Source organism: Heteronotia binoei, chromosome 1 (assembly GCF_032191835.1).
Source record: "Heteronotia binoei isolate CCM8104 ecotype False Entrance Well chromosome 1, APGP_CSIRO_Hbin_v1, whole genome shotgun sequence".
Classification (NCBI taxonomy): domain Eukaryota; kingdom Metazoa; phylum Chordata; class Lepidosauria; order Squamata; family Gekkonidae; genus Heteronotia; species Heteronotia binoei.
Genome location: NC_083223.1, coordinates 192,301,215 through 192,324,276, shown reverse-complemented (window position 1 = coordinate 192,324,276; position 23,062 = coordinate 192,301,215). Strand labels below are relative to the sequence as shown.

Here is a 23,062-nt window from a genome sequence, read left to right as displayed (position 1 = left end):
CCAGCACAGAAGGTATGGCATCTTTCTCATGTCAAAAGTCCAATTCTGACAGCTTACAGTTTTTAACACTTTACAATTTTTAAAAATTCATGATAATATTTCTTATACTATTTCATATGCAGCCATGATATATTTATATATGTTGATGAAACTGATATAATTTTTCCCCTATCAAATAAACTTTAATGAACCTGGCCTTCCAAGAACACTTATAATGATGTGAATATATTCTCACAAATGAGAGAATAGGGTTTTTTCAGCCCTTGCTTGATTAGAATGATGTCTGATCTGCACATTACTTTCCGACACAATAAAATCAGCACAATATGACTTTAATACATGGCTATTTACATATATACTTCTGAGCTCAAATAAGAATCAAGTTGAAAGTTAGTATGACAGGACAAACTCTTAACTAGACTCCAGAATAATTTATGATGCCATCATGCTAGAAGAAAGATGCGCATACAGCAGAATGCTATAGCTTAAATGAGAACACAATAAACTGTTTCCTAGCATCTGTGGAAGTCCTCAGGGGGTGTGGCCTAATATGCAAATGAGTTCATGCTGGACTTTTTCTACAGAAAGCCCTGTGTGAAACAATGGTGACATCAGGGGGTGTGGCCTAATATGCGAATGAGTTCATGCTGGGCTTTTTCTACAAAAAAAGCCCTGGCTACAAGAAAACATGGGGGATTTGTTCTGGAACAGATCTGTTCAGAAAGAAAGAAAAGAACTGGTGGTGGAGTCCAAACAGCTAGTAAAATACAAATGGGAATTAAGAATTCCATCCAGACAACTATTTAGGTGACTCAAGAATTCTGTGCTCATTAGGCAACCTGAAAACAATGTCTGGGGTAGTAATTCAAGAAGCACTGCATATAGAACTGTGTGGTGAACATGTGGAGTAATTTCCTTAATAGTTAGAAATATCAGTTGATGGTTTTTGTATAATCATTTATGCAATGTAAGTAATCATTTACATTTAATTGCACAGTCTGCATGAAATGCAAACTTGGGAATGCAGAAGGTTCTAGTTAACATGACACAACACTAGTCAGAACAGACATTGCTAGATGGGCCAGTGGTCTATAAGCAGTATTAAAGGTAGCTTCATATGTTTGTATGATTTGCATCTCTTATACAAATGTGTCAATAACAATTCTAATGACCCTGACTGTGAAGGTCAGCTTACATCTGGCTGCAACTGCCACTGTTTTCTTCAAATGTTCATTTTATATTCTTTATATATCACACACAACTGCTTAGGAACACTCTTGCACATGCTTACCATTGGCAGGTCTTTGAGAATCTGTATACCGTCTCCTGGGCCCATGTGTGCTATGTGGTTAAAGTTGGTTGGATTAGAAATTAATTTATTTCTCATTTCTGGATCTCGGAGCATCTCCCTGCAAGAAAAGATATTCAGGTCAGATATCTAGTTCATAAGGATAGTTCTTTAAAGATGAAATATACTTTTCATTAAAAATATAAATCTACAGGCCAAATATCTGGCCAGGTTTCAAGGGAGGGAAACTTTCAACTTCTGATGTTGATTCTATGCCAGATCTCAGCCTGATGAAAGGGGAAAGGGTCAGGAAGAACGGATGTTTGTTTTTAAAGGCTTAGCAGTCCATGCCCATAAAAGTCCAAATGGTTACTGAGACTCAGAGTGCACTACGAGAGGGAGTTGACACAACATTCAAGAAAAGGTGCAGAAGTGGACTGCTCAGTGATGATCTGGCACTGCAAAGACGGAAGCAGAGATGAAGGACAGAAGAAAAAAGAAGAATTAGAAGAGTATTACAGGACCTTTCACAGTTCACTGTCACAATAATTTTAAGAGTTTGTATTGAAAGGCACTAATGTGCTGTAGGTTACAAAGTAAATTTTTGTAAGAGATTTGAGCATCTTAGAGAAAAGGTAGGCATAAAACTGTGGTGCTCTAGTCCGGCAACCAGTGAAATGTTTGGTGCTGTTTTGAGAGCTGAACATGAAGCAAAGGAGATCTAGCTACATCAGTGAAAAGGTTGATGACGTTAGTGTTTCCCCACAGTTATTTACAAACATTTAAGGTGGAGAGAACACATGGCCAGAAACTTCAAAACATAGACCAACACCTTTGAAATATTTTCATAAAATTATGATTCTTTATGAATATTTTCATATGCCCTAAAGAACTACCATTCAAGTGGAGTTTTCACTTTATGAAAGCTGCACAAGGTTCATCAATTAAATAATTATTAGCATCAGAAGAGGGGAGTACACAACAGAGAGTGGAATAGAAATTACCCAAAATGTAAATGTCAGAATTAGACTCTGAAAGTAATACATATGCGTAATTAGCAATGTAATCCTCTTTTGTAAAACTTTTATTATCAGTCTTTAAATATATACAGTATATGTACACACATACACACACAAATGTACATATATACAGTACATGGAGGCATGCAGTCCAAAAATACAATAACTGTTCACACAAATATTTAATTTTAAAAGGACTTAAATAGTCAAACTGATATTTATACAAGTTATATATAAAGGATAAGTGCAAGGGAGGAGAGACAAAAATCTGAACATATTGTCCAGAAATCAACTTTTCCTTACAAATGAAAAACTACATTGACAGTAGACAAACAGGTCTTCAGGGCCTACAGGCGTGCACAGAAGATAAGTACAGGTTGAATACCGACCTCCTCTGTTGCATTCTCTCCTCCTCAGGCACTCTGAATGAGTAACGCCTCTTATTGTTGATATTTCGAACCATTTGCTTCCGGCTGTTATCTGAAGTCTCAGGAACTACCAGTTCATCACCCTCTAGGAACATAAAAACACCAAGCAGGTTACCCAGTGCAATGTGTATAAATATATCCTTCCCTTCAGAGGGAATTTTTGCTGGGACCAAGCCTATGGCTACCATCCTTTGCTTTCTTCTTTGGAAAATTGTGGGAAGCCACTTGTGGGAAGGGCGGGATATAAATCTTAAATAAATAAATAAATAAAAAAATGTGAGCTATGGCACACAGCATGGAAAGGTGTGTAACAGATTCCCAAAGCTTTTTTTATAGCAAGAAAAGCAGTTTCAGGTAGATGGGATAATTAGCAGTGATGTGAAAAGGAACAGGCATGTTAACCCTTTTCCAGCTGCTTTTTTTAGCTCCAGATCACACAGTCTATCATGGATTTCCTCTGTGCATAGTTCAAAACGGTATGGAAATCCGGTGGCAGGGGATATGAAATAGAGAAACAAAAGGTTAAGGAAAGAGTTAAGCTTCCGTCCTCTATCTCTGCTCCACTCAAAATCACTTTACTTGGATACAAAAAAAGTTGTTTGCATGGTGTTAGACATATTTGTACATATGTAATCCCCTATATTACTCATTTCTATTGTGCATATGATCTGCACACGTATATGGTAGAGGATGCAAAATGGATGGATTACCGAGAGAATTTTGATAACATGAAATATAATAAAAAGGCAATCTGAGCCAAGATACTAAGCTTGCAGACAGGAGCAGGAAAAACCCACTATAGCAGGTACTGGTTATTTCTCTCCCCCCCCCCCCCCCAGTTAGTTTGTGCATCATAATGCCTGCTGGAACTCTTGAAACTGATTTTTGAGACTGCCTTCTTAGAGCCAGTGAGACTTCATATCTGCACTATGAAGCACTCATGCAAATAATTGAATTTCAGGACTAAAAGGTAGAACAAATAAAAGTGTGCTCATGAAATGCTGAGCACCCTGATGTTGTGCCAGCAGCTTTCAAATTTTGGAAGAACTATCAGTCACTTACCATGTTTGGTAAACATAAACCTACCAGGTGCATTCTCAGGATTATGCTGCTCTCATATTACTTACTGCTGATAATAAATGTTGCTTATATTGATGTAAGATGAACTTTATAGAATGTACAGTGATATAGCAGAGAAAATACAGAAAAGAACACTTTCAATTCTCATCTAATAGAACTGAATTGTGCTTAGGAAAATCTAGTAGATAATAGGTTTAACTTTCAAAAAGATTCTGTTGCGTGGGACTCAATGATTTGTCAGCAGAAGATGTTGGCAGATGTGGGACTTTGCCATGTTCCCATTCACCCAGCAATCCCTTCCAATCCCAGGAAAGTCGATTCCCAGGGCCACATTGCATTAGTAGTCTAATAAATGTGTTGGAAGGACGCATCAACTCTTTGTTATTTTTTCCCGAGGCAGTCTCCAATTTGGAGAAAAAATCAAAACAATAAAATAGACACAAAGCATTATGCAGCAGCATATACCTATCAGCAATAAAACAAGCTGCAGAAAAATAGCCAATAGCAGCAGGATCAATAATAAACGACAGGCCCAGCTAGGAAAATACTCACTAAAATACTTGGGTTAAAAAAGAAAAGAGAGAAAAAAATCTTTGTCTGGCACCAAAAGCTTTGTACCAGTCAAAGAGCTGCAATGAGGGTATTCCAAAATCAAGATTCTGGAACAGAAAAGGCTTAGACTTTTATGACCACCCATATTACTTCAGAAGGTGGGGGCACAAAAATCAGAGTCCTCGTAGATAATCTTAAATGGTAGGTGGTTGAAGTGCATTGATTCCTGCCTGTTTAGAACTTCAAAGGTAGTCTGAATTAAATCTCTAGGAATTTCCCAACCTGACAAACCTACTCTAAAGAAAGCACGGTTGTGTGTACTACTGAGAAGATGTAAGCCTCCATCTCCAACAACAGAGCCAAGCAAGCTGCTCTTTTCAAGTGAATGCAACCCCATACACAGCGTTACCAACTCAGCAGTGATGCCATAGAGTTTACTCATTTTATATGTTTATTATTATCAATTTATATGTCCATTGTTATCAATTACTGAGTTTCAAAAAGATTGTGATGTTTTGACTTTTTGCTTTGTGATTTTATTAAATTTTGCTTACTTGTTTTCCTATTCTATTGTTAGAAGAGTAGGTTTTTATACCCTGCTTTTCTCTACTGTAAGGAGTCCCAAAGAGGCTTACATTTCCCATTTCCTTCCTCTCCACCTAACAGGCACCCTGTGAGTTTGGTGGGGCTGAAAGAACTGTGACTGGCCCAAAGTCACCCAGCAGGATGCATGTGGAGGAGCAGGGAATCAAACCCAGTTCTTCAGAGTAGAACCCGTTACTCTTAACCACTACACCAAATTGTTTTTAATCTAATGTTTTAATTTAAATGTTTTATTGTTGTCTTATTATGAATTTGTGAGCCGCCCTGAACCTGCTCCAGCGGGGAGGGCAGGATATAAAACAAATAAACCTAAACCTATGCTGGTTCTCAGCATCTCTTTGCTGAGAAGTGGTCTACATGTAGTGAAACAATAATTTTAAAATTATACATTTTATTTGTTGGGATAAAAGCAAAACCAAAACATTTTATAACAAGTGTTAACAAATCCATATGACTAAATAGATTTCAACGTCAGCTATGCTGAAGTACTAAATTAGAGGTGTACAGAAAAAAATTGGCATTTTTCAGATAAAATATCAGTATTTCCCAATATTCCTCAATCCCAATAGTGGTATGATACTGAGATTGGGGGAAATAATTGGGAAAGCCAAATTTATTTGGCATTTAAAACTACCTTTCTTTCACTCCCTTGAGTCACGCTGCCTCAGCAGCACACCTTCACCTACAGAGTTGCGCTGCCTCAGCCTTTTAAAAATGCCTTCCCTTCACTACACTTCTGCAAGTGAAGAGAATGCCTTCTCCAAGTTGCACCATCACAGTGATGGTGGCACAACTTGGCAAAATAGTTGGCCTGAATCAGAACCAAATAATATCAGCTTTTATTTGGGCCAGCTATATTGATAGCCTACCGTATTTTTCGGACCATAAGACACACTTTTCTCCCCCAAAAAAGTGGGGGGGAAAGTGTGTGCGTCTTATGGTCTGAAGGTACGTATCTTCGGGGGGCGAGGGGGTGATCCACTGCCTCTTCCTCCGATCCGGCGCTTCCCCCCGCGCCTGCTTGCCTGGCTCCATCTTCTTCAGCAAGTGCTGGGATCGCTTCACGTGGCCCCAGCGCTTCGCAAGTGCCGGCTGCGGAGGGAGCAGCGTGCTTCCTCCTTGCCTGGCTTCAGCTGTGATGTTTAAAGCAAGCGCTGGGATCGGAGGGGGGAGGGAGCAATCCCAGCGCTTGCTTTAAACATCACAGCTGAAGGCAGGCACACAGGCAAGGAGAAAGCACGCTGCCCTCTCCAGAGCCGGGGGCGGGTGCTTCCGACTTGCCTGTGTTCCTGCCTTCAGCTGTGATGTTTAAATCAAGTGCTGGGATCGGAGGGGGGAGGGAGCGATCCCAGCGCTTGCTTTAAACATCACAGCTGAAGGCAGGCACACAGGCAAGGAGAAAGCACGCTGCCCTCTCCACAGCCGGCGCTCACAAAGCGCTGCGTTTGTGGAGGGGGCGGGTGCTTCCTACTTGCCTGTGTTCCTGCCTTCAGCTGTGATGTTTAAAACAAGCGCTGGGATCGGAGGGGAGAAGGAGCGATCCCAGCGCTTTGTGATGCGACTTTGTGATGCGACGTTGCCCCAGAGTCAGAAATTACTGGTGCTTGCACAGGGGACTACCTTTACCTTTTTAATCTGCATCTGGCTGAATAAATACCAAAAAAGCCCCAAATAGGGTATTTTTCAAGTACTTATTTGGTTCAATTTAGACTGAATGCATACCCCTATACTAGATACTATGGATGGCTGAAGCTGAAATGAGTTCAGTGTGCTTTTCTTCACTCCTCTTCCCCATGTACTCTAGCTCCTCTGCCAGCTAAGGCATGCACCACAACTACATTCCTAATTTTATGCTTGATCTTGAGAACTAGAGGCTTGATTAAATTAAAGATACAATTCTTACCAGACTAATGTAAGGACCCATGGATTGGATTCAGCCCACCCACAATTTATTGTGCTGAACCACTGGAGATGCAGTTAAAAATGACGCATAACATCAGAAGTTTGTATCACATCAGCATAATATATACACTGGTGTCACTCTTACCTGCCATCTTATTTTTGAAATATATTAACCGAACTGTTTCTAATCCAAGGAGGTTTAGCGATCCATCTGTGTTTAAGGGGCGTACCTGAAATCATACAAGTAATGTGTCTTTTAGTAAAACAAAGTATTTATCATATTAAAAGAGTGCAAGTTCTTAATAATGCAGAACTATTGATACCAAGAGTCCTCCAGTGAATGTGAAAATGAATCTTTAATGAATGGAACAGAGCTCTTTACAAACCCCGCCCTCCCACAAAAAGAAACAATATTGGTTGAGAGGGAAGTTTCTGGTCATGAGAACTTCAGAGGGGGGAGGGGTTGTTGCACAGCATGCAGAAGGAGCATTCTTTGAGAGGCTACATATGATAGCACAGTCTCATAATATGAAACACTGAAGGAAAGTTAAAGAGTATACTTTGTTTGAAATCTGTCATAAGGAACATATGTTTTTAATCTAGGAAAGATTCAGCATAAAGTTTCAAGGAACTTCCAGTTTCCATTACACTCTCATGGTGGAAAACGAACATTTGCTAGCAGAACATTTTACAAGGGTTCATTATAAAAGGTAAAGATTAAAGCAGTGTATTAAAATAAGGACAGTTGCAGGCTGTGCATGAAATAGCCAAATGATAGGATGGCTGCAATTTTAAATATCTATTTCCTTCTAGTTATGTGACATGCAATATGAGTCTATAAAAATGTGTTTACATCAGTTAGCAATAAAAACCAAACAGATTCTCCAGTGGTGACTCAGTTCTTTGAAAAGTAGAAACACCAGCTACAATCTGTTGTCATGCTGATTATGCATATACATAACTATCAATTTCTTAGCCAAACAGTTGAATTTTCATTCTTTAAGATTTATTTAAAAATGTATATCCTTTCCACAAAGCCTAAGGCAGCTTACAAAATATAGAAATATACAAGTCCACCAAAGAGTTAAAACAGACAATTACCTTCTTAAGGGGGATAGTCTGAATCCACTCCATGGAGTTCACATCAAATATATCAACTGCATTCTCACTATATACTGAGAGGTATGGGGCATTATAACCTAGGAAGAGGTACAAGTACAGATCTTGGTAACATAAGTTTAATATTAATAAGATTTTACTGACGAGAAGATGGCCACTTCATGATATACAGCCACTGTAGATAACTGCAAGGACATTTTCTGGGTTGCATCCAAAAGTACCCTAATGTTTATGGAAGGAGTCCTTCCATGAATGGAAGAACACCTTTAGATCCATTGTATATAATCAAACTTGAGACTATTTTTATACATTTTAACTTCTTCAGCAACTCAGCCCCTACTTCATCTCCAAATTGGAGAAACTGTACAGCTTAGGCACAAACGGAGAACAGCAACCCAAAGCTAGTAAATGCATAAAATCCACTTTAGAACATGATTTGGAGGATTATTTGAAGTAACATTGTGTATCATTTACGTATACCCATTAAAAAGCTGTATCAGTCACTAATCCCATGCAACTTCTTAATGATCTATGTAAGCACCATTGAGTTGTTCATGATTATAAAAATGCTATGGATGTTCTACAAGCTATTAGTAGGAATTCAGCTGTATTGAATTAACACACTAGTTAGAACTTACAGGCAGAAGAAGGAGTTGCGGGCCACATTAGTTCCTGTTGCCTAGATCTTCGGCCTTGGCAGTCCACATAAACCCCCACGCTGCTAAAACACAGCAAGTATTCTTTATTTGAGATCTCAACTGCACAGATGGCATCCGATGGCTGTTGTGCAATGAATGACAATGTATGATCATCTGGGTGAAGTAAACTATGCGGGTTTCCTTCTCCATGCAAAGGGTATTTTAAGAATCCTGACTGGTAGCCCACACAGAGTCGCTCACTAAAGACTGCCATCCACTGGACATTCCCAGCCACTTGGATCTCTTTAATTTTTTTGTGACGTGTCTTGCTGTGATTTAGTTCATAGCAGAGGACTTGTCTTTTCATTGCCACACACAAGCAAGTAAGGGCTCCATGGCGCACTTGTCCTGAAACGATAGTCTGACAGCCCTTCGTCTCTGCCAGTTTATAAAAATCAGTCTCTCGTCCATCCAGGGCAGTCATAGGGAATAGCCGTACATGACGGTTTCGTCCTGAGATCACTGCTATAAGCTGTTCATTCGGAATGAGCTCAATCTGATGAACTTTTTTATTGTCACCAACACGAATTATCTCTGCAAAAATGGGGAGAAAAAAAACAATCTCAGGTGAGTATAACTTATACACTGATGTTGAACAACATTTTGAAAAGAAACTATTAACGTGCCAATAAACTGTTGTTTTATCTTGAAACCTAGAGAATGGCCTTGATCCAAACCTTGATTTTTGCCAGAGGAATTGCTCTTTCACTGGCAGAAGGGGAATTTTTAAAATTGATTCCACCCTCCCATTTCAGATGCCATCATTGCTGGCACTCTCCTGGAGGATTTCCCTGACCTTAGGTAATGGTGGCGGACTGCAGTGGGAGAGGAGAAGTAGAAAGAGTCTGTACTACTCCAATTGCATAACTTCAGATCCTTTCCTTTGTACCCTTTGAAGCTCATTGATTCACAAATCTTGAGCAGCAGCAGACCGGCCTTCCTTCCTTCCGCAAGGGCTGCTTCAGATCCAAGTCATTGTCTCAAAGCTCCTGTACCAGCAACTGTTTGCTTTTTGCTAGCAGTCACCACTACTGAAACAAAGAACTTCTTTTCCCTTTCCTGTTCATACACAATAGGGTTGCCAGGTCTTACCTGGCTGCCAGTGGGGGATCACATTCCTCTTCCTGGGAGTCTTTGGCACATGTGCAAAGCATGTGCCCTGCAATTACATCACTCGGAAGTGATGTCATTGCATCAGGCACATTGTGCAGGGGACACTCTATCATTTGGAGGGAAACTCTGTTGTCACCAAGTAAGCACCTTCAAAATAGGAACTATGTCATTTCCTATAATGTTTTTTTTCAGGTGAAAAACAGTGAAAGGTGTTAAATGAACTTGAAGTTTTACATATCTACAACTATTACAGACAGCAAAAACACACATTCTTTGTATATAAATGGCACGTTCAGCTACATAAACATTTATCCTGTCCTAAGAAGTACATACTGTGCCCTACTGCTATAGTCTTGACTTTCTAGAAACAGGCTTTTATTCCTGTTAGCTGCATTGAATGAAAGCACACACAGGCCAGCAAGCTTGGTTACAATCTGCCAGTGCAATACAAAACAGACTGAATTTCTTTTTCGGTAAATGAAAAAAATACAGAACAGCTTGACTTTTCAGCTGATCAGAGGAGGAAGCACAGCTAGCATCTATTAAAATAAACTAGAATCTTAAACCAGTACAAGAGGAGATAATTTAATAAAATGTTCCACTTATTTGAACTGCCCACACTTCAAACATAAACCATGTTCTCTTACCATCCTTGGTGACATGTACAACAAATAATCCTTCTTCATTTCCCAGAGCTATTCTTTCGTGATCTGTAATAGTTAAAATAGTTCCTAATCAAACATATGCTGAATAAGGGAAACAGCCATTTAGCAAAAACAGACTAATGATTTCAGTGATTGGAAGAAAACAGAATTTTCCATTCACATCAAATTGTCTGTTAAGAGATAAAAATTGTAACTTTCTTACTTTTTTCTGTTTGCTCTTACTCTTCTTCAGCCCAGCTCTTTAGAGCATTTAGCTGAAGTACCGATTTGGCAATGAAGAAATTTGTTTTATAAAGAAGAGTACATATAGCTCTTTCCCACCAGATCTTTCCTTAAAATTCTTTATTTTATTGTAAAACTCCAGGGCAATAGTTTTAGTCATAATAATGCATCTGAATATTAACTGTACAAGGCCAAAATACTGTGACTTACAGTTCATTATATTGCTAATGCTTTGAGTGAACAGACTCAAAGGCAATTATCAATGAAGATATCAAACTTAGCCAAATCTTGCTAAATCACTGATGCAAACTAGTAATGAAACACAATAGTTAAGAGAACAAGATAATGAAAGAAATGCTAGAATCCAAACAAGTATATTAAGTATTTATTTTAAGAGCAATTGTTTACCTATGATTGCTGCTGCCTGTGTTGTTTTAATGAGGGGCAAAGTGCTATCATAGGCCTCTTTAGGAACATAAACTGAACGATCTTTAAGCTTGTTCTTCTTTAAAATCCTGTGTAACTCATTCAGGACTCCTACCCACTTGCTCTTTTCATTCTCACTATCAGCCAGGATCAGGATTGAACACTTGTTACTGGATGCTGATAGCTGGGAAGCTGTCACCTGGAAAAAAACAGGTGTTTGTGTAGGATGGAAAAATAGCTGCCTTTGCATTTATTTATTTATTTATTTTTGTATATAGTTTGAGCCATGCCTGTGTTCAACAGACTGAAAAACTCAACACACACAATACATTCCACAGCTTACTGGTACAGAAAAGGAATATCAGGAAAAAATATTTATATTTCTCAGCTTAAAAGAGTTCATACATGCTGTTGTGACTTTGCTACCAGAAGTATAACATAGATCATAACAACTTTGATTTAGGAAATGAACTTTTTTATAGCACAATACCAATGAAAAACATGATTATCAGAGCACAATACCAATGAAAAACATAATTATTATTAACAGCATTGGGAATATGCTTATCTTTGCCTCAGCCCCAAACCCATCCTTACACATGCCAGGCTATACAAAATGTAACTCAGTTACATTCAACATGTTTTTCTTTTTCAGCATGGAGAAATTAGAACACAGAAAGACATGCAAACAAACAAGGGCCTCACAATGTCTTGCAAGGGGAGGAATCTCATTTTTCCTCTTTCCCTTTCCTGAAAACTTCCACAGCCTCTCCCCCTTTCCTGATTCCTTCTCTTCTTAACACCCACCAACCAACATACCTTACCTTTATCTGTCCCTGTCTGCAGTTTTCTCCTCTTCTCCCTGCCAGCCTCATCCAGGAAAACTCTGCGAGGTTCCAGCTGCTGGGCTAAGCCCAGTTGAATGGTAGGGAACTCATAAGGACTTACAGAGAGCATCTTATATTTTCTGCTCCTTGATTTTATTGTTACAACAACCCTGTACAGCAGGTTATAGGCTGAGAACTTATAACTGGACCAAGAGTACCAAGTGAGTTTCCATGGCAAAGTGGGAATTTGAAGCTGGGCCTCCTAGATCCTAGTTGGAAAATGTAACCAGAACAACATCATAGCTGGACCAAGGTGAGTAGAGAAAGTCGTGCAGTAGCAGGTCACCTAGGGGTTGCTGCCAGGACTGGCCCCAAAGAGTCCTCTCTCAAAGGTCAGAACAGCCCTGGAAAAAGCCTGCTCTGCTCCAACCTTTTACTGACAGAAACCAAAGGTGGAAGGAAGGTACTATTGTGGCTGCCTAATAATTGCCACTAATTACATTCATTTTTAAAGCTCCAGTGTTTTGTTTTTTTTACTATTTCAGATTTTTCTGCAACCTTGAGGCTTTTTTGCCTGATGATACCCACACACATATAACAAAACAATAATAATTAATCTATAGTAATAATTCTCTTATTGCCATGGCCTAACCGACGAAGGCTATTCGCTAATATTTTGAGAAAAACGATTGGCCTATCACGTATCAGTTAGTATCTCTGGCATCCCATTGGTTGACTTCCCTGCCCCGTCTACTCAGGCCCAGGAATGTTGAACAAACTGCCAGAAGCAGTCTTACCTCAGAGACAGTCATATCTCTTAGCTCTTCTCGGTCAACCAGCTTCAGAAAAGGCTGCAGAGCTCCTGAGGCCTCACAAAAGGCCCTATCAACAGCCCACACAGATGGCCTCCCAGCACACACAGCCTCAGAAGGCCACTGCAATAGCCAGGGAGCCTGGCACAGCCTCAGAGGGCACGGCTGTCCCACCTTTACTGTCTTTCACTCCCTCCTCTCCTCAGCCTCACCCAAAGATGGTTGCCTGAGAAGGAGATAGGGAAGCCTTCACAAGGTTGTTCAGATCAAAGGGGGGGAGAGAAATTAGGATAATGATGTCAGCTGCTTTGGCCCCCCCCCCACCACACACACACTGTGAAGAAAGACTGTCCTTTTCCTTAGAGGCTGCAGGGTTGCTAACTCCATGTTAGGAAATTCTAGATAGCAGAGGTCAGTTCCCCTTGAGAAAGGAGGGGAGTGAATGCCTTCACTTGAGTGTGTGGGAAGACAGCCAGGCTGGGGGGGTGGGGCACTCGCCCAGAGGCCTTTAGTGGTACCCTTCCAGGGTGGAAGGAAATTCCTAAGGGTTCACTACAAGCCTCTGAGGGAAAGGCCTTTCCTCCTGGGGAACCATTGTTGCCAGTCTCCAGGAGAGGGCTGGAGATCACTCAGAATTACAACCGCTATCCAAATAGATGGCAGAGATCAGCTCCCCTTGAGATGGGGGGCAGAGTGAATGCGTTCACTTGGGTGGGTGGGAATACAGCCAGGCGGTGGGGAGGGGGGCACTCACCCAGGGGCCTTTAGTGGTACCTTTCCAAATTGGTGGGAAATTCCTGCAAATTCTGTGGTGGAATTTGAGGACATATGAGTTAGGGCTTCCGAGTGGGATCTGCCAGACCCAGGTTCTTGCTGTGGAAGCTGACTGAGTGATTTTGGACCAGGCATAGACTTCCAGCCTAACCTGTCTCACAGGGTTGTTGTTCAGATCACATGGGAGGAGAGGAGAATGATGCAAACTGTTTTGTCTCCCCCACTCCTCCATGAAGAAAGACGGTCATTTTCCTATGTAGAAGCTTCAGGGAGGGGAAGGCAATGGAAAGTTGAAGTCAGAGGACAGATAAAGGAAAGGAGATAGGGTTGCCAACTCCAGGTTAGGGGTGGGGCCTGAAGAGAGTGGGGTTTGAGAAGGGATAAGACCTCAGACAGGTACAATGCCATTTCCTTCTGGGGAGCCACTGGAGATCACTCAGATTTACAGCTGTTCTCTAGATGGCAGACATTAGCTTCCTTGAGGCGTGTGTGTGTGTGTGGGGGGGGGGGGTCAATGCCTTCACTTGGGTGGGTGGGAAGACAGCAAGGGTGGGCACTCGCCCAGAGCCTCCTTCTAGAACCTGTTGTATTTTTCTTCACAACAGGCCTTACTCCTAGTAATTAATAAAGCAAATGGGGTGGGGAAGAGAAAAGCTAAGGAAAAAGTACACTTGAAAGGCATCAGCTTCCTCCAAAACATTCCCAGAAGAATTAGTTCTCTAGTAGCCAACTGTACCAGGCCCACTAACCAAGACTGTATTAAAGCAGGATTAGTTGGTTTCCAGTAGTAAAGTATCAGGTTTTTGTCTGTCAAGAAATCCAAGAAACCCAAGCCTCCTGAGCATCAGAAAAGCATTCATATTTGCATTTATGCTGGTTGGATTTGAACAGTCTTTCCAACCACTTGGCAATGGTGTGGATAGCTATAAAGTACTGTTGCAATTTTTGATATGGAAATGCTGAAAAACAAGTGTTTTTACACTTCCTGTGTGCAGTGCTGAATAAATATGGCTAAGGTTATGCTTTTAATCTATTTCAATCAGCATCTTATTTTCTTACAAGAGGTTTCAGTTCAGTGTGAACAACTTGGAGAAAGAATTAAAAGTAATTTAAAATGTCATTAAAAGAAGTATACTTTCCAAGACCTGGTAAACCAAAACAGAGTGTAAGTAACGCCCGCAGCTTCAGAAGAATATGAAGGCAGCCACAAGCTTTAAAGCTTGCAACAGCAGAAGAAAATGGAATAAATCATGATATGGACATCATTCTACATTATTCTTTTGAAATCCAAACAGAATTAATAAATTGAGTCGAGTCAAATGTTCACAATTTTCAATTTGCACATTAACCAACTAAGGAAACTATAGGAAAATAAATTCCCTGCCCCCTAGTTTTTATCCACATGTTGACTACAGCTCAGAAAGAACCATACAACTTCTATTCACTACTAACAGCTACACCAACAGTTTCATGGACTTTAGGTGAAGGTTTACAGAAAGTATCACAAAGGGACTCTGCCCTAAGCTCAATGGAATAAAGAAACTTCCCTAAACTTTGTCAAACAATCTCAAGGAACCAAACAGTCACCTTGATTCCAGGTCTTGGGAACAAAAGAGCTCTGCTGGATCAGACCAATGGTCTGCCTAGTCCAGTATCCTGTCTCACACAGTGCCCTTCAGTTCCTCTGAATGGCTAACAATAGGGCATAGAGGCTAAGGCCTTCCCCTGATGTTGCCTCCTGGCTCTGGGATTCAGAGGCTTAGTGGCTCTGAATGTGGAGTTTTCCCTCAGTTATCATGGCTAGCGGCCACTGATAGACTTATTCTATTTATCTATTTATTATTTATCAGTAATAAATAAAAGCCTTATTCTCCACGACTCTATCTAATTCCCTTCTAAAGTTGTTTATTCCTGTGGGCACCTCCATGAACTTCACTTATTGGTCTAGCTCTGGGACTGGATGGTTTCCCAGAGCAGTAACAGTCAATCTTTGGTGGCTTTTGCACTTTTTCTTCTAGTGTCCTGCACATGATAATAAAAAGAGACATTTCAAGTGGGTACAAAGAAGTACAATTTTAAAAAGAGCTATCTTTAGAACAAGAGTGAAACTGAAAAGCAAATGAAAAAGGTACATTTGGTTCATTCCTATTTTTAAGCAATGGTTTCAACCCTAATATACACTACCTACTCTAAAGATACAGGGAATATCTTTTCGATTTGCGTGGATGACATCAGAAGCCAAGACTGAACAAACGGAGAATTCTTCATCTCTGTGAAAAAAACAAAATTTATCAGAGAATAGAAATTTATTTGATTTTTGAAAACTTACAATGCTCATATTATAGAGTAAATCAGTAATAAATAAAAGCCCAACCTTGATGGCAAATCTGAGAAATTTCATTGGTTGGATGCTCATATTATAATGTAAAACCATCTTCTATATATATGAGAGACATAATCTTGGTATGTATCTTTGTATAAATGAATGTCTTTTAGCTTATTGGTGTTCCCTTCCTCTTAGAAAATGTGTTCATTTTTGAATAATTAACGTATGTTGAATTTGGGAATAAACAGTAATGGCAGAAGAAAGTTTTGATAATTAAGGAAATAACTGTGTTTAAAAGAAATCAATGAGCCTGAAGACTGGAACTGATCTGTATTGACATAATCACAATTTGAAGGTATTGTTAATGTTATGTATGAGCTGCCTGGAAACTGTTGAAGGGGGGGTGTTTATATATAGATACTTTGTTCAGTTCTTTTTTCCTCTTTTTATTTCTGCATCCTTTAAAATAAAATAAAAATCTTTTAAAAAATAACTGGATGCCTTATTACAAAAAAAATCAATAAAATATTTAGGCATCAATATAACAGGATAAAATAAAAATCTATACAAAGATAATTATCAGTTCAGTTTATTAGATTTAAAAGCCCATAGACCATGCACCATAAAAGTTAACTTAAAATTTTAAAAGGTTTTAAACATTTAAGAAGACAGTATAACAAAAATATGCCACATCTATTATACAATTGTGACACAAATTGCTCAGCAAAAAATTAACTATGGCTTTCCAAATCATGGTCGAGATCTTTGGTAACCCTAACTCTAACCATATCACTGAGGAAGCGATAGATGGCGGCAGAGATAAAATTTTATGGAAAAAAGTTCTTTCCAAGAGGTCTATCACACTTATGAACCATATTGGGGAGCCATACAAAATACGAGGCAAAATTAAGGCTCAATATGCTTTCAAAAAAGCTGGAACATATTGGGCTCCTTGGGTATAATTTTTTTGTGCCAATAATGTTTGTTATTTCTTGTTGCTGTTCTTTTTTTTGTTCTAGCTGTTTACACTGGTTATTACAATAGTTCTCTTTTCCCCTTTGTGTTGGTATCTAGAACACTGCATTTTAGACTTCTAATTTCTATTAGTCACCTTTTACTTTTGCTTCTTGTCCATCTTAAGCAAGACATGGACTTTCTCTCTCTCTCTCTCTGTCAAGTATGCTATTTCTAAGTACTGGTTTTATATGTACCTAAGAAACAGGCCAGAGTTAAAGCAGAGCATCACCTTTGTCTTTCCTCCTTTCTTCTTCTCCCCCCTTTGAATGTATAATAAATCCATCTGGACTCAGGATGTTTTAGAGTAACCTTGTATTAACGGTGTAGAATGCCTCTCCCCCTGATTCACACAGCCATGCCTTATCAGCTCACAGAGAATGTGTGAGAAATGGAGATGTTGTCATTAGCTAACATTCCTTAGCCATAAAAGAGATACTAGTGAGTAGCCTTTGAACTCTCAACTCAATTTACATCTGTAAGTTATTCTTTTGAAGTTATCTGTGACCATGCCTTTTGAAGTTTGCCTGTAAGATACTATCCAATACTATGTATGCCATTACTTCCAAGGAATCCGTCCTTGGAGCAAGCTATGGAGTTTTACAATAAAGCAAGTTTTTGATTAAAGAACAAACGCTTGATTATTGCAAAATATCAATGCTTGACACTCACTCTCTCTCAAAAACATTTGCTGTCTTTGGTATAGAAACAATGGCGCTCTTTACAACAACAACAAAAAACAAACACAAGATGTTTCTTACCTCATATCAAGAACCTGACTCACTACTACACTGGGCTGGGATGTTTTTCCTTCTGCAATATCATAAAGGAAGAGCTTGAAGTCACAGACAACAGCCAATGCCCTCTGCCACCCTTTCTTCACTCCAGCTGGTTTAGGAACCTGTACCAAAATTGATTTCACTGATATTAAAATGTAAAATATTTCAATTTATGCCACTAGTTTCATTTGTCTTTGGAGATGCAAAGTTTGATCTTAACTAGTTCAAGAGAATAATTATATTAAAAACCAAACTGATTTAACTGCCTTGTCACTGGTGTTGCTATAATCTGACAGGCATCCTGCAAGTGGACACCTTAAGAAGCAGGCTGTCTCAAGAACACAGATGGTATGCTGAAATACATCCAGAACACGTGGTAAGGGTCCTAGGCTGTAAAGGGCTTTAAAAAAATAATAGCCAGCACTTTAAATTGGGTCAGGAGGCACTGGAGTTATAAGTTCCAAGTGGCTGATCTCTGACAGACAGGGCTGACACATCCCGGTAGGCCAATTAGGCAGCTGCCTATGGGTGCCACCTGGCCACAGGGGCAGCAGGTGCCCCTTTCCCCTCCCACCACACACTTGCCTGCCTTGCAGTCCAGCCTGGCCAGGAGTGATGCAAATGGCAGGGGTGGCAAGAGAGGGGAGAGTGTAGGCGCCCCACAGGAGAGGAGTTAAGAGAGCGGGGAAAGGCAGGGAGTGAGCAAGTGACTGGGGTGGGCAGAGCTAGCAGCCAGAGGCTGGCCTCTCTTCCTCCCCATCCCCTTCTGCAGCAGTGGGCTGGTGGTGGAGCCTGCTGTTGGATGCCACCGCTGCCCTCCACCTTTCTTCTGCCTGCATTTCTACACCACAAGGCACAAGAACAAGACTAGACTGCCCCCCCCCCCCCGGCATCTGTTGACAACCCTAAAGGATCTTCCAGCCTTCCTTGCTTGCTTCTGTCAGCCTGTGTCAAATCACATTGCAGAAAGTCAGGAGCTTCCCCTTTAAGAAAGCGGACTTGGCTTGAGAGGTGGGCTGGGCTGGCCTGGCCTGAAAGTTCCCTGAGCTGATGGCTATCTTGCTAGAGGAAGTCAGGCAGAGCCATGAGATCTGCACCCAAAGCAGGAGGAGGTGCTGGCTAAGGTTGGGGATCCCAATTGCATCACAGTTGCTGACTCCCAGGGATGCTTTTTCAAGTCTGTCGCTATGCAGATCCTCTTTCAAAAAGGGAGCGTGAGAATCCAAACTATAGAAATCCAGTTGATTTCATGAGGGGGAGAGGAGTAGGATGTTGGTGCCAATGCTGCATAACCATGCAAGTGATTATGTGTTAAAAGTACTCGAGCTGCTTTGACACTCAGGTGCTGAGAATTCCAGGTGCCTGGTTGGCACATAACAACATTAAAAAGTGTTGTTCTCCATAAAATTAGTCAGTGTAGTGCAGCAGCAGCACAAAGCAATATTGAAAACATTCTTAGCAGTCAGCACCCTCAGAATGCCGTGAAAAAATAGAACCCTTGTCTGCTCACAATATAAACTGTGAAAAGAGGAAGCCAACCATAAAGTTGGTCCTGCAAAAAATAAAATCCGTATCTTGCCACCCTTCACCATGCTAAAAGAAATAAGGAACCAGACCACTTCAGTGATCAGAGTGACAGACAGAGAAGTTCAGTTTGCATTCCCTTTCCCCACAAGGAACATCTCCATGGCAGGCAGCAATTCAGCAGTTTCCTCCCCTGCATGAAGATGCAGTGATGTGAAAGGAGATCGGTTGTACCTTAAAGGCTAATAAAATTTATCGACCCATAATCTGTGTTTTACTTTTTTGAAGATTCAAACAGGGACTTGATGAGGAAAACCCCCCACCAAATCTCTCTCCAACACCTCCATTCTCTACGTGATGGTACATCTCCCCCCCACCCCATGAAATATTGGTGACAGGACCAGGAAAGAAAGAAAATAATAATAATTCCTTCCAACTCAGATTAAATGATTTCCATCTTGTAACTTGCTGTTGGTGTGAATTCAAACAGAAATGGTCAATGAGGCAGGCGGCAGCCAGATGAAAGGCGGATTGTCCGCAGAAGAGGCCAATCAGTGTGCATGCTGAAGCTTTCTTGTGACACTGCTGCCTCGCTCACTCCCCCTCCCACCTCTCCCCCCACCCACACAATGTTGCTGCTGCTCCCCACTTGCTCCTCCCTCCCTTCCTGACCCCCCTTCTGAGTCCCACTGTTTGTTGCTGCTGCATTGGACCTAAGCAACTGGAGCAGCTTCATCTTCTGGTAATCCCCCCTCCCCTTTCCTCCACCTTCCCCCGCCCTTCTCCACCAAAAAAGGGGGGAGAGTGTGAGCAGGATGGGACAAGATAGAGCAAGTGATTGTTCTTGGCTTCCCTCCCTTGCTGTGCTGTTGCCACTGCACTCACCCAGCAGAGGGCAGGTACAGATGGGGGGGGGGGGCAGCGGGACCCTGCTTGCCTATGGCACAAAAAACCCTGGTGCCACCCTGCTGACAGTGTCGTGCTGCAATATTTTGTGCCAAATGATTAGGGAATTTGTGACACTTAACTTGTATGGATTTATAGTGCTGACTTGCACTATTTATGAACTTTACAATATTTACTGTAAAATGGTCTCTTTTGTTGCTGCCATTTACATCCTCAGAAAAGCAATAAAAAATGAACCAATGGAACTATGTTTCACTTTAATTTATCCAGCTGAATAAGAAGATACTACTGTCAGTCTAAGAAACTGAATTTCCATTACTTACTCGGACATGCCCTTCATAAGCAGTTCCTATGCCTTTCTGAGGGTCAATCCCTAAAGGACCCTTTGTCTGTTCAGGAGGGATAGGACATACTGCTGGTGCCTTATCTGCACAGGTCACATGGCATGAAAATCCACATACTGGGGGAAAAACAAAATTTATACTTCAAACATTTCCTTTCTTCAGAACAGTAACAAATGAAATTCACAAATGATGTCCCATTGTAAACTTTGTTGTTCATTAATGGAAACTTGATTTCTTTTAAAAAAAATAATAAAAAAATTCAAGTATATACAAACATAGCTTCAAAACAATGCTAAAAATAACAAGCATACATATATATAAATATGCAGTATAAACATAAAGTTAAAACTTTAGACACTATACATCAGCATTTACCCAAACTCTGGTAACTGTATCCACAGGATAATAATAACATAGGGTGTCCTAGTCCTTTAACTTTCGTAGAGTTTTAAATGCATCTTTCCAAGGTAATTATAAATTCTAGATAATTAGTTCACAAGTATAGATAAAGTTTTCATGTTTTCAAAAAGATTTCACCTTGCTGTTCTAAATGATCTAAAATAGGATTCTAAACAGTTTCAAACCCTGATTTCTTAATGGCAGCCATGTTAAGACTACTTCACTCACTAGGAATAAGGCTCGTTGTGGAGAAAAATACAACAGGCTCTAGAAAGAGGCTCTGGGTGACTGCCCCCACACCCTTCCTGTTTTCCCACCCACCCACACAAGTGAAGGCATTCACTCCCCTCCACCCTTGGTGTCTTCCCACCCCCTCCAACTACCCCCCCACCTCTTCCTCTCAACTATCCCCACACCCTTGGCACTCCACTACTCCTCTCACCTGTGACATTCACTCACCCTCACCCTTGCTGTCTTTCCACTCACCCACCAGCCCTTGGCCTTCACTCATCCTGCCACTTGCTATCTTTCCACCCAGCTGAAACAGATGCTAGCTTCCCACCTGCTCCCCATGGGTGTGTGTGTCCCCATGTCTGCGATGGCTCAAAGCCCTGAAAGAGGTCCAGAATGGAGATAAGGAAGAATAATTATGGAGGGGGTGGTGTGGGTGTGTGAGACAATGGTCACACAGATGCTGAAGCTCAGAATTCCTTTTGTTTGCAGAGCACTATTGCTGCCTTTTCCTGACGGGAATGCTAGCCTGTGTTGCTATTTCCAATTAGACCTTTATCAAAGGGGCATACTTCCCATATCACCTTTTAATAGAACATTCACATAAGCACTAGTCATGGAGAATCACTTTCTGTGAGCATTCCCGTCAGAGGCAAACCTGTGATTCCCACCTTATTACTTGTTGAAATTTTGGAAATCCTTGAAGCTTCACTTTGCAACTTTGAAGAACAATACAGATTTTAAAGAACAAAGTGGAAGAATCTACAGCAAAGCTTTCTGCAGCACTAGCACTTTAAATCCTCTCGCTGTGGAGGGCGGATCGTTCGAAGCACTGGAAGTCTGAATAGAGACATTTTCTGCACATTGAAATGGATTTATTGTTGAGCTTCGGGGATTTCATTATATTGCATTCTGAAGATTTATGAATATTTATGAATTTGAAGATTTTGACTGTTCTACAAATAATGTATATGAAGGTTTTTTGCATACTGATACTATATTGAATTTCATTGGTGTTTCGTTATTTTTCTGCAGTTATTCCAGTGTTTCTTAACCTCCAGGTGGAGCCTGAAGATCTCCTGGTATCACAACTGAACTCCAGACAACAGATTTCACTCTCCCTGGGGAAAATAACTGCTTTGGAGGGGTGGAAGGAAAATAACTGAGGGTGGGGAAAATAACTGCTTTGGAGGATGGACTCTATGACATAATATCCAGCTGAGGCCTCTCTCCCTTTACTGACAGAACCAGGCTTGGTTGCCTAGCAACCACTGCCTAGCAGCTTCCCCAGTGGCACAATCCTTGTCAGTCCTGGGGCAAGCCGGAGGGGATTGAGTGACTGGAAAGAGGCGGCCGCCATGGCCTCTGAGAAAATGCTCCTGGTGGGGCCAGGCCTTGCTGCCTAGTTGCATTACCACCTTTGTTCTCTGTTTCTTTGCTGTCTCCCTGCTGCTGCCTACTTTATTTTCTGAATGCCACAGAGAGTGGGTAGGCAACAGCGGGCGGGAGAGAGAAGTGGAATCTACCAATGGAATGCAATAAAACTTGAGCGGCTGTTGACAGACCAATGGCTGATGAAGTGCATACCACAGCAAATGGGATAGCTGGAAAGTGCTTGAGCTTTTATATATATTTAGTTGATTACATTAGGATTACATTTTGGTACCAAGAATTATGTGCTTTAAACATCTACAGAAAAGATTCACGACTGTTTACTTGTGATATAGAAAAATTGGCTCTAAAATTTTCAATATGAGAAAAGATGGTTTTATATTTGTCAGTCTTACCTTCACAAGTACATCCCTGTCTTATTAAGCCAACCATCAAAGATGTGCACTGATTACATTTTGTAGGGGTATTAAAGGATTTCACTACAAACTGATGGGCCTTAGGCTGTGAAACAAAAAGATACAGGTTAGGTGCAGGTATTTTACTAACCAAAATGATAAATACAAATGGCAGATGTTAGATTAAAAGTCTCATTTAGCTACAAGTTTATACACAAAACCCT

The 23,062-nt window shown here is 40.7% G+C and overlaps 1 protein-coding gene across 11 annotated transcripts in view; it reads right to left on the bottom strand.

Annotated features, from left to right (window-relative positions):
- Positions 1–23,062, bottom strand: part of CDC42BPA (CDC42 binding protein kinase alpha) — a 324,619-nt gene that overhangs the window by 22,194 nt on the left and 279,363 nt on the right. For all 11 annotated transcript variants that reach the window (XM_060245772.1, XM_060245688.1, XM_060245715.1 and 8 more), the window contains 11 exons: positions 22,839–22,944; positions 20,401–20,537; positions 17,630–17,769; positions 15,717–15,798; positions 11,098–11,314; positions 10,450–10,512; positions 8,630–9,223; positions 7,974–8,071; positions 7,018–7,102; positions 2,697–2,820; positions 1,292–1,409 (listed from right to left, as the gene is read on the bottom strand). In XM_060245772.1, the coding sequence (XP_060101755.1) occupies positions 1,292–1,409; positions 2,697–2,820; positions 7,018–7,102; positions 7,974–8,071; positions 8,630–9,223; positions 10,450–10,512; positions 11,098–11,314; positions 15,717–15,798; positions 17,630–17,769; positions 20,401–20,537; positions 22,839–22,944 (1,764 nt within the window). The remainder of the gene's footprint in view (positions 1–1,291; positions 1,410–2,696; positions 2,821–7,017; positions 7,103–7,973; positions 8,072–8,629; positions 9,224–10,449; positions 10,513–11,097; positions 11,315–15,716; positions 15,799–17,629; positions 17,770–20,400; positions 20,538–22,838; positions 22,945–23,062) is intronic.